The 13883-nt window shown below is 34.0% G+C and overlaps 1 protein-coding gene across 2 annotated transcripts in view; it reads left to right on the top strand.

Annotated features, from left to right (window-relative positions):
* The window catches only part of Zbtb10 (zinc finger and BTB domain containing 10), a 39209-nt gene extending 29787 nt beyond the window's left edge, over positions 1-9422 (top strand). For both annotated transcript variants that reach the window (XM_026383624.2, XM_026383614.2), the window contains exons 4-6: positions 2936-3112; positions 3525-3697; positions 3954-9422. In XM_026383624.2, the coding sequence (XP_026239409.1) occupies positions 2936-3112; positions 3525-3697; positions 3954-4259 (656 nt within the window). In that variant the 3' untranslated portion in view covers positions 4260-9422. The remainder of the gene's footprint in view (positions 1-2935; positions 3113-3524; positions 3698-3953) is intronic.
* The last annotated feature ends 4461 nt before the right edge of the window (positions 9423-13883 follow it).

The raw sequence follows: 13883 nt of genomic DNA, 5'->3' as shown, positions 1-13883 counted from the left end.
TCCTGTATTTAGGCTTAAAGTATGTTTTCATGAGCTTTTTGACCACTGAGACTAAAAATCCTGAAAACAATAATTTTGGAGGAAGAAACATTTATTTGGGTCTCTCAGATTCAGAGATCTCAGTTGATAGATAGCCAACTTTACCCTTTGAGGTCTAAGGTGAGGCAGAACATTGTGGTGGAGGTGTATGGTGGAGGAAAGCAGCTGGGAGCCTGGCACCAGGAAGCAGAGAGAAACTTCTTTCATCAAGGACAAAATATATACCCCAAAGGAATACCCCAATGCCTTACCTCCTCCATCCACACCCTGTCTGCCTACATTTACCCCCATTTAGTCTGTATCAGGGGATTAATGCACTGGTTAGGTTAAAACTCTCATATAACCCAGTCATTTCACCTCTAAACTTTCTTGCATTGTCTCACATGTGACCTTTTGGTGGGAGGACACCTTATCTAAACCATAACAAAGTACAAGTTTTAAAAGTGTATAAAAATGTCTGTATACACACAAAAAACATGGCAAAGTTAAAATTATTAAAGGTGTAAAGGGTTATGGATATTTAATTATTCAACTTTAATTATTCAACTTCTGTATCTTTGGAATCCCTTAAGTATTTTAAAAGTTTTGAAATTAGTAATATGGGAGTTAGTGATATTACTTTTTTTAAGATTTTCTTTACTTGTATAGACAATAGTTAATATTTATCAAGAGTATTTTATTGCACTTGCTTTCTTGATTCAGAATTCTAAAAAGCTAAGATTTCTGATAGTAGTTTTCCAGGTATTTTGGAGGAGTCAAAAATGCTAAATATATTAACTTTTCAACAAATAATTGGAGAGCATATATCTTGCACATTAGATATATAAAGGAGAGAAAAACTTCCTGGAGCCCCAATTTTATTTAGAAACATGGAACTTAAAATTGATAGATTGTGCTCTCACTGCCGCCTCACTTCAAAATTCTGAAAACTTTTTCCCTAATAGTAGTACATTAAAGTTAAATTATATATAATTATAGTTTCAGAGGCCTTTTTTTTTAAAAAAAAATTTCCCCTCATAACCTCACTGCCTTTGTAGCTTAAAAGGGAGCATATGCTTGTGTCATCTGTGGCCTCAATGCAGCTCAGAAATGGGGCCTTTCTTTTTCCATATTTTTTAATTGGTTGGTTATAATTATTTAAGGGTGGGATTTATTGTTGCACATTCATATATGCTGTAATTTGACCAGTATCGTTTCCCAATATTTTCTCTTTCCCTCCCTCTTGTTCTTTTCCTCCGATCTCTTAGAGATCTTTCTTTCTTTTTTATATTTTTAGTTGTAGACACAATACCTTTATTTATATTTAGTTGTAGACAAAATACCTTTATTTTATTTTTTTAATGTGGTGCTAAGGTTTGAACCCAGTATCTTAAAAATGTGAGGCAAGTAAGTGTTCCCCTTGGAGGGCTTTCTTTTTAATTTTTTTTAGTAGTTGGTAGACCTTTATTTTATTTATTTATACACAGTGCTGGAAATCTAACCCAGTGCCTCACACATGCAAGGCAAGTGCACTACCACTGAACCACAGCCCCAGACCCCCTGGAGGGCTTTCTTGACATCAAAAAATGGGTGAAATAGGGGCCAGGGTTGTGACTCAGCAGTAGAGCACTTGCTTCGCACATGTGAGGCACTAGGTTTTCTCCTCAGCACCACATAAAAATAAAGAAACAAAATAAAGGTATTGTGTTCATCTACAACTAAAAAATATATTTTAAAAAAGTGGGTGAACCATATCCCAAGGAAAGAAACATTTGGTAGTAACGAAGTATATTTAACAATATTTTAGAGACCTTTTTACTTCTTTTGGTATTGATTGTTTCACCAAAGAGACATTTTAAGAAAGGTGACGTGTCTGGTTATAATATGGTAGCATTTCTTTCTTTCTTTCTTCTTTTTTTTTAAACCAAAACCATGTGGCATTCATTATAGAAAATTTTATTGCATATTGAATATCCCTTAAACTGAATGATTGGGATCAATGTTTAAGATGTTGGAGTTTTTGAGTATTTGCTTAGACTTTACTGGTTAACAACTTTAATCTGAAAATCCAAAGTGCTCCCAAATCTGAAACTTTTGAGCATTATGTTGGTGCTCAAGATTTTGGGTTTGGGAACATTTCTGATGGGACAGGTTTTCAGATTAGGGATACTCAACCTGTGTTGCTGCATGAATGAGCTATGCATATATATATCTTAGAAGATGAAAGTGTAAGTGCCTTAAGTAGGAGCCTGTTTGCCATGGAGGAACACTGAGGCTGGTATGGTTGAAATGGAGTGATAAAGGGCATGGTGCAGGGATAAGACTTTGAAGAATAGTGGAGGTCTTTTTTTTTAACATGAATTGAGGTGTGTAGCCCTTGAAGGCTTTTGAGTAGACTGGTGACAGGTTTTAAAAGAATCTGTGATTACCAGGCAGAGTAAACTCTCTGGAATGGTAATAGTGGAAGCCAGGAGACAAGTTGGCAGTCATTGAAAATAACCCCAGACAAATAAAATTTATTAAAAAAAGAAAATAACTCCAGAGGCTAGAATTGATGGTTGATTGGACCTGAGTGGCAATAACTGGAGGATTCTGGATATATTTCTGTTGTTCAAAGATTCTTGGATTCAAGGAGTTACATACAAATTCCTGATGGAATTAAATCTAGAAGAAGGTAATTCCTGCCTGTGTTAATCCATTTTCTGTTCCTATAACAAAGCACCAGAGATTGGGGTATTTTATAAAGAAAAGATTTAGTTAGCTCACAGTTCTGGGGACTTGGGTATTTTTATTCAGCTAGTTTATATTAAGATGTTCTATCACTGTTCATAGGCTATAGATTGTATTTCGTTTTCTGACTGATGAAAGAGATCTTTACTGCCATCATTACTTCAAGCTCACTTTTCTATTGTATTAGGTACTTCACATGATTTCAAGTATGGTTTGATGCCTGGTCCATCAAGTGATTTCAAGTATGGATTAATACCAGGTACTTCAAATGATTTCAAGTATGGATTGCTACCAGGTGCTTCAAATGATTTCAAGTATGGATTATTGCCAGAATCGTGGCCAAAACAAGAAACTTGGGAAAATGGCAAGTATTGGTCAATCAAACAAATTCAGAATTCCTAAAGAATTTTTTTTTTTAAAGAGAGAGTGAGAGAGGAGAGAGAGAGAGAGAGAGAGAGAGAGAGAGAGAGAGAGAGAGAGAGAATTTTTAATATTTATTCTTTAGTTCTCGGCAGACACAACATCTTTGTTGGTATGTGGTGCTGAGGATCGAACCTGGGCCGCACGCACGCCAGGCGAGCGCGCTACCGCTGAGCCACATCCCCAGCCCCCTAAAGAATTTTTAAACATTAAAATCTCCCATATTCTAGGCTTTAGCAATAGCCCTATATCATTTACTGTTTTAGAGATACAGATAGAAGAAATTTTGATAGCAAGTCTTCTGTTTAATAATATATAATGAGTGCTCTTTAAATTTTTTTTCTTAATTCTTAAAGGTGAATCATCTCTAATCATGAACAAATTAAAATGCCCTCATTGTAGCTATGTAGCCAAATACAGACGAACACTAAAAAGGCACTTGCTCATTCATACGGGAGTGAGATCATTTAGCTGTGATATTTGTGGAAAGCTGTTTACACGGAGAGAACATGTAAAAAGACATTCCCTGGTAAGTAACTTTAATACAACTGATCTTTGAGATAAAATATAGTTACGTCAGTGATGTATTTTAACAGTTACTTACAAATTTAAGGATGATTCTTAAATCATTTCTTTCTTTAAAGCAATTTATGTGAACTGATGCTCATCTTCATACAGAAAAACATTGGTATATTCACTCATTGTTAAATGCATGATTTGAGTGGTTCAAATGCTTTCTGTTTCTATACTATCCTTATATTGGATTTTTCCCCCCCTTTAATTAGGTGCATAAAAAGGATAAAAAATACAAATGTATGGTGTGTAAGAAGATCTTCATGTTAGCAGCCAGTGTTGGAATAAGACATGGATCTCGACGCTATGGTGTTTGTGTAGACTGTGCAGATAAATCACAACCAGGAGGGCAAGAAGGTGTAGATCAGGGGCAGGATACAGAATTCCCTCGGGATGAAGAGTATGAGGAGAATGAAGTAGGAGAAGCTGATGAAGAGCTGGTTGATGATGGAGAAGATCAGAATGATCCATCTAGATGGGATGAATCAGGAGATGTCTGTATGTCTCTGGATAATTAACTGACCTGCTACTATACTCCTCAAGGATGCTGCATTTGGACATAATATGAATCGACAATTTGGATTGTTGAACTTGAAGGCTTGCAAAATATGGTACATGCTGGATGGTAGTTATGTTGCTGTGAAAACTGTAGGGTCAAAGCCTTATAGCAAAAAAAAAAAAAAATTATATTTGCACAGGACTATACAGCAAACAACCATGTGGTTGGATTACATGGAGTCCCCACATATTCAGTTAACAAAGTAAAATATTTTTTATTTATAGGATATACAGTAACTATTTGGGTACTATGAAAATATAGTACCTATCCTTAATAGAGCTTACATTCATGTGCCACTTTAACATGAGTGAAGAAAATCCATTTATGGAAGTACAGTGACAGTTGACCCAATCACTTTGTCCATCAAACCACTCAGGCTAGTTTGTACTAGTAGAGTTTTGTTTCTATTTTTATTTTTATTAATTTTATTTTTTTTAATACAGATTTTCAGTGAGGGGCTTTTTCAACCCCAATGGTTCTATTTTCTTGTATTTTTCCATTTTAATTTGCTTCATAACTTAAACCAAGTCTCTTCTAGTCTTAGGTATTTCTCAATTTTGTGCTGATGGGCATGTTTATAAGAACTGGAGAGGTAATTTATTGGAATGAACTAACTGACTTCCCCCAACCCTTCTTTCCTTTTTTTGACATGAATTTTACTACTTCACAAATGAAGAATGATGTTGCAGAGTTACCATGGTGAAGTTGACAAATACCACTAAAATGATTATGATTTATAAGTAACTTTCTCCTGCTGCTCTAATCTGATAAATGGTTACTATATGACGTTTTCTGACATGGTATTTGGTTTTGGGTATCTGTTACTTTGGCACTATTCTTGTTTGCCTCTTATTATTTTTGCCAGTGTACTATACCTCAGCCTTATTTGAAAGACAGAAATCTGATCAAAAAAAGTCATAGAAACAATAAGTAAAATGATTTGTTTTATAATTTATCCTCCATGTCCAGTTTGGTTAGCTTGTTATGCAATATAAGTGAAATATCAGGTTTTTACTCCTGTGCCCTCTTTATCATTAAAATTAACGCAAAATGTTCATTCTCTTTTGTTTCATACTTACCGGATATTGAGTGTTTCGAAATTATGGTTAATTTATTTTTCCATTCTTCAAAGTCACCTTGAATATAGTCTTACTAGTCACCATGATTCAACAATCTACAAATGTCTTTATTAAGTTCTTTAGGGTACAAAGGAGGTGATATATTAAGTTGTAATTATTAGATATTTAGCCTGGTGATGAATGAATTGCTATATGTGGAAGTCTCAGAAACATTTCACCTATTATTAATGTGGACATTTATCAGGAGCATAATATATAAGATTGAGGGACATCATTTTCAGCTTTCTTTTAAATAAAAATTGAGTATATTTTCCTATTTTATATCAGGTAACTAAATTATGTTAGCTGTGTGAAAATTTTTGCAAAGATGCTTTGACAGATAAATTCTTTTGGTGCTCCATCTAATCAAAGTTGAAAAATTGATTTTTTTTTTAAGAGACAAACTTTCTCATTGTCTCTGATTTCAGTAGAATAATGGTTTAATGTTAGTGATGTTTCTGCTTGGGTAAATCAGAAATAAAAGGTTAGTTACATGGTAACTAACTTTTTGTCATCTAAACTTTATTATAGTTTCTACATAATTATAAGCCTGACAGATGAACAGTTTTGGTTTGATTTTTTTTGTTTGTTTAAAACTGAAGAGTACATCTTATTCTCAGTGTTCTAGACAAATAAGTAAAATGTAATTCTAGTGAGGTCCAAAGTAGAAATTAGTTGGGCAAAGATACTATGAATGAAAAAGTATTTTAAGCGTAAAATGTTCTGCTTTGTGAATAATGTAAGTATAGTATAAAGATTTCTTTCATCCCATTTATCCCCTTCCTTTAAAATAAACCATAGTTTACAATTGGTAGATCTGTCTATATATAAATATATATTAAAGAGCAAAGATATATATCTAAAAATCACCTAAGTCTGCTTTATTAGACTATAGTTCACTTATTGCATAGAAACTGGACTTGGCTTTACATTCTTAATGTACTTTTACTTTTCCTCAAGATATGAACTTATTCTCTTGAAACTGAATTTTCTTTTATTACTTAAATCATTTATGTATATCTGGTAAATTATGACCAAATTTTTTGTTAGATTGCATACAGTAAATTGAAATACATATGTGGTACACTACGGGATTGTTGTGCATTTGTTTTGGTTTTAGTTGGAAACAAGGTTTGATGTAGATGGTTTGTTAATGTTAATTTAAAATATTCTAATTGTCCATTTCCTTCAATGTTGTGTTGTGACAGATTTGGCTATATTTTTAGTCATCTGAAATATGATACTTTAAAAGTTTGTTTTTAGGTAATCCAAAGGAAAAATGTTTATACTCTTGAATATATTAGCCTCAGCCTATATAAAAATTTCTTTGAAGTAAACATTTTACCAGAAACAGAATTGACAGATTTTTCTACTTGCCGTCTGCCTAACTTATTATGTTTCATGATCTCGAGGGACTGCCTTTTTCCCTTCTAGATCTTTTTTAAAAAATAGTTTTAGTACTAAGGTATACTACTGGACGTTTCTATTTTTTTAAGTATATTCTTTTTCTGACTTACAGTACAACAATTTCAGGAAGTTAATAGATACTAAGAACTTATGATTGGTCTTGAGGTAACAATGAAATGAGTACTCATAATTTTGTCTAGAACTCTGGCAGAATTATATGTTAAACATTTGGTGAAGTTTTCTCGTAATTTATATTTTAAATAAAAAATATTTTAGAGCTTTTAATTTTAATGAAGGGGAAGAGTTTAAACTTTCATATTTACTTTAGTAACAGGCCCTCTCAAGTCAGGATCTTATATTTCTTAGGATTCTGAGACAGTTACTTCCATATGGTCTCCTCTTTGTCATGGTTCTTGGCCCTTGTTTTTTTTTTTTTTTTTTTAATTCACTAGATAATTTTCTGAATTTTAGTAAGCAATTGAGAGTTTAAAAAAGAAACATAGTAGGAAGAGGAAACTGGACAGTAAAGGAGTATCTTTGAAATTTGTGATAGAGGGAGCTCTAGCTGGTCAAAGTTGAGTCATCCTAATGGAGAATAGTGAGCTGAATGAGTTAATTCATTTAAAGTTTTTAGAACACTGGAACTTACTAGTACATAATACATTTCAGTTTAACAATAGATGTGAACCAAGAGGAAAAATAGAAATAAAAGATGGTAGAAAGGAGGAAAATAAAGGATTAGGATTTGGAAATTCATTAGTATGATTTAGTATAAAAGGCCTGAAGATGACTGGAGTAGTATAATACGGGGGATGGTGTGATGAAAAATAGATTTTAAAAACAAATCTTAAAATTTAAAGCTTTAATAAGCTTTTGTTTGTAGGGTTTTGTGAACATAGCATGAAAGGTTTAAATTCATTTTTCTGAATAAGATTCCAAAAGCTACCAGTTTCTTTTGAGTGCCCACACTTGCCATTGTTCTGTATACATTATTTTGTGTAATCCCTATAAAGTAGGTGCTATTGTCTCCATTTTATAGATAAGGAAAGGCTCAGAAATTCAGAAATTTAATGCAGCTATAATAAGAGCTGGGATTTGATCAGGTCTGATTCTGAAGCCCAAGCTCTTTCTGGAAGGCTCTATTGCTGCCTCATTAAACAACTTTTTTGTAGAATTCTAGCTCTTTAATGGAGTCTATGGAGATTTATATTTTCCCTACAAAATAGCTATGTTAGGAATTTTGTGAGTATCCCTCCTCCCGCCAATAAGCATCCTTACTACTCTTTCCTCCTGATAAAGCAATTGTTTAGTCACTTTGACTTAAATAAGACACACAACCTCAGTGTAGCATATATTATTAGTGGGCTGTGGCATTTTCATTTTTAAAAGAATGATTTTTAATCTGACGAACTAGATTTGAGCCCCAGTTTTTGTGCCGTTCAGTCACCCGGATCCTTAAACTTAACTATGGTACATAATATACACACTTAGAACTACAAACAGGCATTTTCTTAGTCACTTTAGGATAAAGTTTTTTGTTTTCCTGCTGTATCCCTGCGTTCAAGTGAAGTTGAACAATCCTAAGTAGTATGAAATGTGTTAGGGATAAGCACACGTAAAGATGTTTTCTAGCCCTAAATTTTATGACATTGTGTACTTAAAGTTAGAGTACACTAGCCAGTGAGAACAAGATTCTGGGTTGAGGAGAGAGATGGTTGAGGCCATTATCAAATGGGAGAATCAGCATTTTAAACACTGTAAACATAGAACACTTTCTTCTGCCTGCTGTTTGTAAAAGCTCTCTGGGAAGATCTTTTACGAAGACCAATTTTTTAAAAATGTAATTTACCTACCTAATATAAGTGTCCTAAGACATGTATGTAACTTCCAAGACTGTTTTGTTTGTGTATTTAGAAAATACACAAGAATCTTTATCAAACCTAAAAATATAAACTTGTGAGCACTAAACTGCATCTGGCTTTGTGAATTTTATTGACTCTGGCATTTAATTCCAATTTCTTTGTATAAATTTAGACTAATTGGGTCAAGGGGAACACTTTCGGAAACTTTGACTTATGTGTAATTTGGAAATCTCTTGTTTTTAAGTTTTACAAATTTGAATTGTAGAATATTATGAGGGGTTTATTTATTTGTATGTTTTTATATGAAAGTACATAAATGACTCAAACTACCTCCTAGTCCTCAGAGAGTTGCTTTAATTAATTAATAGCAGTTATTTGTGTATTAAGTATATGTCTCATCTTTATTTAAGAACTAGCTACAGGTTTTAGTAAATATCTAAAAAATATAATTACCTTATAATTACATTTGTTCATAAACTTGGGGGAAATGGGTTAAAAAGCAAAAATGAGCTGCTTTATTCCATATTTACTGAATATTGGACCAATGGATTACAAGTAAATATATAATATAAATATCAAGCCTTTAAAACATTGTTAATGTAGAGAGAATATACTTAAATAATTTTCTTAGTTTTTTTAATAGCAGAGCAAAGTAAATCATAGAATGGTTAGATATTCTGATTTTATTAAAATGAACTTCAGTTTAGTTTGGAGAAGGGCAAAGTAAACAGGAAGTTGGGGTGGTACATAGCATATAATTGCAAGTTATCTTTAAACATCTAAAAAACTGTTGTGTAACAGAATTATTAAGATTTATTGTAGTGAGCCAGACATGCTAGCACAAGCTTGTAATCAGTTACTAAGGAGGCTGAGGCAGGAGGATTCCAAGTTCAAGGTCAACCTATCTTAAAATAGAAAATGGTAGGGATTTAGGTTAATGTTAAAGTATGGGGTGGGATGTGTGTCAACACACATTCTGTGTGGTTCCAAAAATTAATGATTAGGATAGCATGGCTCAAGATTAAGAAGTAGTTTTTATTATTTATTCTTAGTTGTAGTACTGGGGATTGAACCCAGGTTGCTGATTTCAGCTATATCCTCAGTCTTTTTTGTTTTGAGACAGGGCTTTACTAGCTTGATTAGGATGGCCTCAAATTTGGTGGTCCTGCCTCACTCAATCTCCCCAGTCAGAATTAGTCATATACCCCCATGCCCAGCATTAAGCAGTTTTTTTTTAAATATTTTTTTTTAGTTTTAGGTGCACACAATATCTTTATTTTTATGTCGTGCTAAGGTCGAACTCAGTGCCTCATGTGTACTAGGTGCACGCTCCACCACTTTAGCCACAACCCAGCCCCAAGCAGTTTTTTAAGATTATTGAAAAATGAAAAATTTGGGTTGTTTGGGAGGAGGAATAAGGCAATCTACTACTGCAGATGGTCAAAGTAAAGATTACCTGACAATCACTTTAGCTAAGGCAGTATTGACCAAACATTTCTGTTTCAGAGTCAGTTTTTTAAAAGTGTTGGGACCATCATAATTCTTAGCTTTTTGTTTAAATTAGTAAACAAAATAATTGGCTTGTGTATTGTGTGTATATATAAATATTTCATGAATATTTTCACACAAATTTGGAAAATTTTAGAATTGAGAATTTAGAAGTTGGGTTAGAGCTATAACTTAGAGCACTTGCTTAGCACATATGAGGCTCTGGGTTCAATCCTCCTCACCACATAAAAATAAGTAAATGTATAAAAAGAATGTAGAAGTCAAATTTAGCTTTATGGGGAAAAAATGCTACATTAGCTTTTTTTCTCTTTTTTCAATACAGACTAGATTGTCACAGACCAGATTTTGGAGCTGGCTTAGAAAACTGAATTACTGAATTTATGGTTAGATATGAAAATCAAAAATACTTTAGAACTTAGTCTTTGTTATAATTATCTTTCCAAAGTTTGAGCCAAAGGAGAAAATCTTAAAAATGAACTATAGAAAATTATATCCTGTTAATTAAATAACAAGTAGGCTCCATAACTGCATGGTGCCTTACCAGCTACTAATACTGCCTCCTAACTGTCAACCAATTTAGTTTTTCAAAACATGACCCATTCTTAAATTTGGGAATAGTAAATGGGCTAGAATCTTAGTGAAAGGTACAAAAATGGCTTTTTTGGGGAGGTGGGGGTGGTATTACCGGCGATTGAGTGCCTCTGCACTCAACCACTGAGCTACATCCCCAGCCTTTTTTGTATTTTATTTAGAGACAGGGTTTCGCTGAATTGCTTAGTGCCATGCTGTTGGTGAGGGTGGCTTTGAACTCTCAGTCTTCCTGACTCAGTCTCCCGAGCTGCTGGGATTACAGGTGTGGGCCACTGTGCCTGGCTACTGTCTGACTTATTGGTGAGAGTACAATAAATAAAATGGTTTCAAGATAATTGCAGAATTACTTAGGTTGAAAGGGACTTTAAAATACTATCTAATGAAGATTATCCACAGAGGTTACTATAATGACTTTGCAGTCAATTTTAGGACATGGGAATCCGCTTCCATTTCAGTATTTTTCTCTGTATCAAACTCAGTTAATAATTTGAAATCAAAGAAAACTGAAATTAAAACTTTGCCAAGTATACTCAAAGTACCTGGCACATAGTCTGTGCCCCAAAGTATTTACTAGTGAATGACTAAAGGTATAGCAACTTTTAAGGATTTGGTAGTTTTTATCAAGTGACATGTAGGAAACAAGTGTTGCAAGCCTATATGGGGATCACACTGCACTTTTGGGACTCTTTCCCCATACCTAGATCACACTATTCTACACTGTGATGACCAAACCCAACTTACAGCAAATATTGCCTTAGAGATCTCAAAAAAAAAAAATTGTGATTGATTGTTACCTATAACTCTCCATATCAGAATACTTAAAAGTATTAGTCATGCTGCAAAATAGCTGTTTTAAAATGATGACTGGCATAGCTACCACAGCACCTAAATGCTGAGCATGGATATATATGTGAAAAACTAGAAAAAAAATCCCTATTTGAATTCTGATGGTACATCAATAAAGATTTACAATGTTTTAGTTTCCATTATGATTTCTTTTATTTATGAAGGGGTATATTGGGTGTTGGTATTTCTGTTTTGCCATATAAAAGGAAACTGTATTTACATAAAAGATTGTGTGGTGCTTAGTACTTTGTCAACTTGTCCCCCATTCTTAAGTCATCCACTTGGATTATTTCTCTCATCCTCCAAACTGGGATATGGGCATACATAGAAACCTGGGTAATTCTCCAGAACAGGATTTGCCACACTAATTTTTCAAGGACACTTGCTCCTGTGTATCCACAGTTTTCATGTCTGTAGATTGAACCAACCTCAGATTAAAAAATTGTTGGGTGGGGGGATTGCATGTGTACTTAGAGACTCTTGTCATTCTTTTAAAAATGCAGTGTAACAACTATTTACTCAGTGTTTGCATTGTATTAGGTATTGTAAGTAAATCTGGGAATGATTTAAACTGTACAGGAAGATGTATGTAGCTTATATGCAAATATGCATCCTCCAGTTTGGACATCCATCAGGAGTCTTGGAACCAATTTGTGGAGACATCATCGCCTTTTTTTTTTGGTACCAGGAATTGAATCCAGGGATGCTAAATCACTGAGCCACATCCTCAGCCCTTTTTGTTTTTATTTTGAGACAGAGTCTCACTAAATTGCTGAGGTTGGCTTCCAACTTTCTATCCTCCTGCCCCAGTCTCCTGAGCCCCTAGGATTACAGTCATGTGCCATGATACCCAGCATCTATAAATTTTTAAATAAGAGTTTGCTCATTCCAAAGATGAGCAAATGTAAAAATCAGATCAATCCCCGAGAGTATTAGCTCAGTATAAGGTCCTCATTTATAGCAAAGAAGATTTTAAATTAAGATTTTACCTGAAGTCTAGTATTTACATATGTAGTTATGACTTGGTAGTCTTAATTTGCTTCCTTTTTAGAATTTTATTGTTTCATAGACTTAAAGATGTTTTTTTTTTAAGTCTTAAATGAGACTGATGGTAGTATTTTGGAGCCAGTAATCATCCTAAACTTTTGCCTTTTTCTTGCCCTGTGAAAAGTAGCTTACTCTTTAGCACCCTAGTCTATTTGCTGGCCCTTGTTCGATTTTGCTGGTAACTTAAACTACATTCAGAGGTGGGCTCCTACTTCAGTCTATGGCCTCATCTTTGATCATGCATGTATATTCTATATTATATGTGCACATATATATATACAAATGTATATTTTAAAATGCCCATTTATACAAAGTGTTTTGGCCTTTTTTGTGTATAGTGCATTCTGGTGTGTATACATTGTTCATATTACTGAAAGCTGGTTGGTGTGGGAAAAGATGGAAAATTAGACAAGCAGAGTTACATCAAAAAGGCCCTTCATTGCCAACTGCAATGGTATACACCTGTAATCCCAGAAGCTCAGGAGGCTGAGGCAAGATAATTGCAAGTTCAAAGCCAACCATAGCAACTTAGCAAGGCCCTGTCTCAAAACTATAATAGTCTGGGGATGTGACTCTGCTGAGTCACTTATGTGTTCAATCCCTGGCACCCCCCCCCAAAAAAAAAAAAAAAAAAACCTTAGCTATTTTTTTTTTTAAAGGAGTGTGAAAGGTGGACAGTAGGATAAGTAAAAAAATGATGCACATCAAGTTAAGGTAGTAGGGCTGGGGATGTGGCTCAAGCAGTAGCGCGCTCGCCTGGCATGCGTGCAGCCTGGGTTCGATCCTCAGCACCACATACAAACAAAGATGTTGTGTCCGCCGAAAACTAAAAAATAAAATATTAAAAAAAAAAGGTAGTATGTGTATATATAGCACTTTACTTTGTTTCCCTTCAACATAAAAGGAAAAGATTGCTTTCATTTTGAAAATACCAGTGGTTTTTAGTTTTTAGGTTTACTCATTGTGTCATGTCTAAACTGGCAAGCCTAAAAAGCTAATGTTAGCCAGTTTTATCTCTTTCTATAGCAGGAAATTTTATCTCATTTCTGTCAGCTTAATTGAGAAGGGCTATTTTGTGTGTGTGTGTGTGTGTGTGTGTGTGTGTGTGTGTATTAATGGAAATTGAACCCAGGGCCTTACCATGTGCTGGGCAAGCATTCTACCAATGAGCTATATCCCCAGGCCCTAGAAAAGGCTCTTTTT

This window comes from Urocitellus parryii, chromosome 7 (genome assembly GCF_045843805.1).
Source record: "Urocitellus parryii isolate mUroPar1 chromosome 7, mUroPar1.hap1, whole genome shotgun sequence".
Lineage (NCBI taxonomy): Eukaryota > Metazoa > Chordata > Mammalia > Rodentia > Sciuridae > Urocitellus > Urocitellus parryii.
The sequence above is the reverse complement of the archived record's forward strand: the minus strand, read 5'-3'. Positions and strand labels throughout refer to the sequence as shown.